General features: G+C 35.8%; 1 protein-coding gene across 2 annotated transcripts in view; it reads right to left on the bottom strand.

Moving 5' to 3' along the window:
* Positions 1 to 535: 535 nt before the first annotated feature.
* Obi1 (ORC ubiquitin ligase 1) overlaps positions 536 to 6,000 on the bottom strand; it is a 41,482-nt gene continuing 36,017 nt past the window's right edge. For both annotated transcript variants that reach the window (XM_020180413.2, XM_020180414.2), the window contains one exon: positions 536 to 3,298. In XM_020180413.2, the coding sequence (XP_020036002.1) occupies positions 1,753 to 3,298 (1,546 nt within the window). In that variant the 3' untranslated portion in view covers positions 536 to 1,752. The remainder of the gene's footprint in view (positions 3,299 to 6,000) is intronic.

Raw genomic sequence — 6,000 nt, 5'->3', positions numbered from 1 at the left:
TGAGTTCAAAACCCTGGTGCTGCCCACCCCTCCAAAATGGATAGCATGATTCTCCAAATAATAAAAGTGATTTGTTATACTTTTATAGTGTCACTGAATCCTCAGACTGTTAAAACAAGGGTCACCAAATTTTTCTGTAAAAAGCCATACAGTAAATACTTTTGGTATTGTGAGCCACAGTTAGTCTCTGTTGCAACTGTTGAAGGCTGCTCCTACAGTGCAAAAGCAGCCACAGATAGTCTGTAAACAAATGGATGCAGCTGTGATCCAACAGGACTTTACTTAGGAACAATGGACTCCAAACTCCACATACTTTTCCTGTGTCTTAAGATATTATTCTTTGGATTTTACAAAACAATTTAAGAAGACTTTTTTTGTTGTTGTTGTTAACAGACCTTCAAAAACAGATGCAGACCAGTGACCAGCTTTGGTCCTTGGGCTATTGTTGAATTGCTATATTCTAAAATCAATTAAAAATAACTTTTCCTGGTCTTTACAGGTTAATTCAATATCAGAGACAACATCAAGACATACATACAGTGCTTATGACATCCTTTATTCAATTCACATAGAAAAGCATGCAGTTTTAATGAAAACAATACAGTATTAATGTAAAATGTTTGATGCACATTAGATAAACAAGTCATTAGCATACAAACCCATTGGTAAAAGCCTATATAGGATATCCAACATGTACAGAATAATATACTTTTTTAGAACCTAAATTAAAACTTGTGCTTAGCTCTTACCTCTCCTCATCCCCTCAATACTTTTCATTTAGAAAACTGTCCTACATAAAAGACATTCGACTAGCCAATTGAAGCTTCTTTTACTTAAGGATGGAAAATACAGCAAGCAAAAATGCAACCATGCATACAGTCTCCACAAAGAACGGTAACATGCAAACAAGAAATTTATCACTAAAACAAACAAAACAACACAAAAACAATCCAAACCAAAAACTTTTCCAGGGATATAAGTGTATTAAGAACTTGGCCTTTCCGACTGTACATCTGGAAAAATGAAGCTATAAGGGGTTAAGCTCCTCCAAACCCAACTGTTCCATGCAGCTGCTCAATTTCTGATTTTACATACCCACAAAAAATATGAGCAGATATGAACCTGACATGAGTATCGTCACATAAAAATGTGCTGTTTTATAGTAGCAGAACATTTTCACAAAAACTGGACAAAGCACAATGTTAAACAAAATGGGAACATATATACATTATTGTAAAATTTAAGAAAAAGAAAGTGAGTATTGAACTACAGTCAGAGTGCTATTTCTCCATCATGGCCTTATATAAAAGATAGGCCATCACTAAAAATAAATAAAAAGGGGCAAAAGAATTTCTACCCTAGCAAAAGCTTTAAAGAAATTCAGGAGCACAGTGTAGACAATACTAAAGGATTTATTCAAGAAATCCAAGTTCTGAAGACAACCGAGCCTCATTAATAGGCCACTGTATCTAATAGTTAAATAAGATTCAAGATAACAAAATATACCCAAGCCAACTACATACAATAGTCATTAAAAAAAAATTCAAATGAAACAAAAACCCTCTTCCTACCTTCTCCAGTCAAAAAGACCCTCAAACATGAAATGAGTACTATGGGTACAAGTTAGCCCACTATTCTGACTTGACACTTGACAGATTATCGAGTTTTAACTTTCAGGGAGTGAAAAAAGTAACAATAAAAACATTTATACTCCTTTCAGGACAAAAACACAAAGGATACCTCCTTAATGAGTCAACTTTTAGTTGCTTTTGATGGGCTGGCATTGGAAAGGCTGCTTTGTATTTTTCTTTTTGTTGATTGATTCACATTTTTATTCCTCTTTTCAGGCACAAAGAAAGTAGACCAAGGAGACTGAAGGTGGTTATGAAGGCTGTGCATCTCTGAGGACATCTTAAACAAAGATGACCCAAACCTTTGATCTTCAAATAGTCGATGTGGACTGCTTAACAAAACACCCTGGGAAAACTCTGTCTGAAACAAACAGCTTGGGAGTTTGATTTCATTAGTTCCTGAACTAGAAGTGTGATGGAGTGAAAAATCTTCATCCATTTCTTGGTCAGATGGGGAGAGGAGGAAAAAAGAAGTAGGTTTCCATTCATTTCCATTTTCTAACTGATCAGTAGTGAGAGCATCTTTCGAAAGATTCAGTTTAGTTGTTTCTTCCATCTTGTCAGGCTCTTCCAGAAAGTCACTGCCTTGAGATGACTTTGATAACCCATCCAAATCCACAGCCTTAAAACTATTATTATTACAAGGACTCTTGCTGTTGTCCGACTCTGACATCATTGAGTCCAACTCAGAGATTTTGTCAAGGTAGGCGGCATCCATCGATGCTTCACTGGATGTTCTAGTTCGGTTCATTTCGAGAGAGCGAATACAATTCAACCTCTTGGATAAACATGAGCTGGGTTTCTCACTCAATTCTGAAGACATTTCTCCAGCAGAACTCGCTATCTTGTTCACCTCTGAACTCTCAAAATCTAAGCTTTGGGCATAGCCTGTGGAGCAACAATCCCAAAATCCTGTCTTTGGGGAAGTAAAACATTCTGACTTTTTTTCATTTTCATTTCTACTTATATCGTCTCTTAAAGAATCTTTATTACAAACACTTGGAGAATCACAAAAATCATCAAACACCAATTTTCTGAGATGGTTTGAGTGCTTTTTGGAACTTCCTGCTTTGATTACAGAGCTCTCTCTATTTTCTGGAGTATTTAGCTGAAGGCAACTAAGAGACAAAGGAGTACAAGGAGCTGGCAGATCATAAAGCTCTTCACCTTTGTAGGGTACACAGTCACTTGGCTTATTACTCCACTCTCCTTCCAAGTAAGTATCCATACTTGTATCTGTCACATCTAACATTATTTCGGTTTGTTTTTGATACAGGTCTTTGTTCTTAAGACAATTTGATTCTGTTTTGCTGGTACTTTCCTGCCTGGCAGAACTGGTGTCAGACAGTCTGCTACTGGAAGGCTTTGCCAGGTGAGAAGAACTAGAGGTGACTGAGCCAGGCTGCTTCCTGGTGTTATCACCTTGATTCTTTGATGCCACATCATCCTCACTGATTTTGACTCCTTTGCCATCTACAGAAAGTGCTTTCTGGCAAATGGAATCCATAGTTTCCTTCTCTTCACTTGAATTTTTTAGTCGTGCTACTTGAGATTCAAGTTCCTCAATGTACTTGTCACTTCGTTCCAGGGCTTTCTTGAGGCGATTGGTTTCACGTTCATACTGTTCCACTTTGGACTGAAGAGCAGCAACTGTAAACCTTCCAAACCTAGAGCGAATGGAAGAATAGTTAATCTTATAGCTTAAGCTTTTTTTTTTTCCAAAATTAAAGAGTATAAATTTCTCCATTCCAGTCTTATTTCACATAACTTACATTTCAAACCACTTACAGAATTGCACAAAAGTACTGCCAGATGCAGTATCTTCAAAACAGGGTTTTCCTACTTATGTTATAAGCATATGATAATAACAGCAAAGATCTAGTAGGATATTTTGGTGGTAGAATCAGACCAGAGGTCATAGGGCAGAGAGGCAGAAACTCACTGATGATTTGCCTTCCAAGAATGAGCTATCAACTCAGCTCACATATGCATGAAGTTATCCCCTAAAACAATGGCAAAGATTTATGATAACATTTGAACAGTGGTCCACATCTTCAAATATTTACATTCAATCATTTTCCTATCGTACAGCAGTGTTTTACAATACATATCTTATACAATGTCACCTTGTCAAACATAAAACACCAACCTGAAATTCAGAAATCTCAGAAGTTCCAGGAGGGGTGGTTTTAAATACTTATTTGGACCCTTTCAATTATAGCCACCCTTGATATGAAGCTTTTTCTTGGCCTTTCTGAATATTAGGCCTTAATTCATTTCAGCTCTACTTATTTTTGGCATTTTACAATTGTGTAGGATATCAATCTCACTTCTTTCAATTTTGAAATACAGTGTCAGTGCTTGTCTTTTCAACATACTACACATAAAAACATTTTTACATTTTCTGAAAGGGAGCATTTTGGAGAGTAACTAGAAAAAACACATAAAAACTCACTCTTTTTTGCCTTGTATTATCTTTTTTCCATTATTCTGTCAAGAATGGGTACTAGATTCAGCTCAGAAAGAAATTTTTGAGCACCTCATACAAGTTAGGTAGTATATTTGGGGCTAGGGACACAAACATGAATAAGACTGTTCTAGTGCCATGGAACACAAATGTATAAGTTAAATTCTGAATACTAAGGAAAATTCTATCTTTTATGAGCTGCTCTTATAGACAAGAAATGTAAGCCTTACCTTCTAACTTCATGAAAAATACCTTCTCACCCCCAAAGTTCTTTTCAAAAGCTTTAATCATCTTTTTGATGTGTTCTATATTGATTCATCATTGAATTCAGGGACTGTCTGTTTATAGGAGGTATTTGAGAAGGTAATTTCTAAAAATTGTTTTTATTTTGGGCTCATCTTTTTCTTTATTTCCTCTTATTATAAAAGTAGTTACAGCTAAGAAAATGTATGAAGTATTAAAAACTAACTGTAAAGAAGCAAAGGAGCAAATAGAATTGCACTCCCTTTAACATCATCCACTTAATGCCCACTGCCTCCTGAACTCCTGGTCTAATTTAATCCCCAGTGCAGAACCATGGTTCCCTTGCTCTCTTGTCACTGAGGGGAAAAAAAAAATCAGAGGCAAAGGTAAATATAGAATCATAAAATCTCAGGATTAGAAAGAGCTTTAAAAGACATGATTGCTGAATATTGATCTGCTCACTGCAATTAACTGAACTCCCAGAGAAAGCACACTCCCTCCAACTTCTAAACACTAAGTAAAAACCACAGGTACAAAAAAACAAAAGCAACTATAATAACAAGCCTTCCCATCTTAAAGACAAAGTTTACTACTGAGTTTTTGGTTATCATGTTAGTGGAGTTTTACTTTGTTTAAAATGTTTTGGCAAAAAATAAAGTTTAAAAAATGTTTTGACTATAAATGCATTGACAGAGCTATAGTTCTGTGAAAGAACTTTTAAAAAGTGGTAGAAGACTGTGTTCCACAAAAATCATCTGTGAGTTTTTAATTATAATTTCTCTGGCATAATCAACTAGCCCACATGTTTTTAAATTGAAAAACTGTGCAGTATGCTTATTTAATGCAAACAGCAAAAATGACAGCCTTACATTTGCTTACCAAGATAAAATTTGTCCTTTTTTTTAAGTGCAGATTTTATAACAAAAGGCATCCCCACATGAAAAAAATTCAAATGACTTAAAATCAAATAATGCTACTAGACAGTGGGTCAGATGCTATCAATGGATGTCACTGGGAACTCAAGGGGACTATATATAGAAGTACTAGTGACAAACAAGGAATACTTCCCAAAATATTAGCAACTACTTTTTCCAGGTTTTTGCTTGAAATTTCAAAAATAGTGTTATTTAAAGAACACTATTTGTCCCTAGGTTATTACTATTTTGTGCTATTGGGGAATTGAACCTAGAGCCTCCCACTTGCCGAGCCACATCCCCTAACTGTGCATTTTAAGAAGTAATAAAGGATTGTGAGTTGAAGTCAATGATATCCTTGAACATATTTTTTTGTGTTGCTTCAGAGAGAAAGCTCAAAGGCCATGAAAATGCACAACAAAGACTAGCAACTGAGCATATATGAGAGGAATAAGCAAGCAGAAGCCACAGATGGTCACTGCCCCTAGGACACCAATGTTCCATCTTAACATTTCACAAGTTTATAATACTCTGAATTATCAGATCTTTGTACCATGCTAATAAGAGACTTGTGCTGTGGGCAAAGTGACAGAAATGTATAGTGAAAGCCATAGGAACTGCTCAATTAATTAGTCTATGCAATTTACCGATTTTCTGACTCCTTCACCAGAGAAGAAGGTCTAGTAGAGCAAGCAGTTTGACTGTCTGATATTCAGTGCTAGATCCTTAGAATAATTTCAGGTAC

The sequence above is a fragment of the Castor canadensis genome, chromosome 10 (genome assembly GCF_047511655.1).
Source record: "Castor canadensis chromosome 10, mCasCan1.hap1v2, whole genome shotgun sequence".
In the NCBI taxonomy this organism is placed as follows: Eukaryota; Metazoa; Chordata; class Mammalia; order Rodentia; family Castoridae; genus Castor; species Castor canadensis.
The sequence above is the reverse complement of the archived record's forward strand: the minus strand, read 5'-3'. Positions and strand labels throughout refer to the sequence as shown.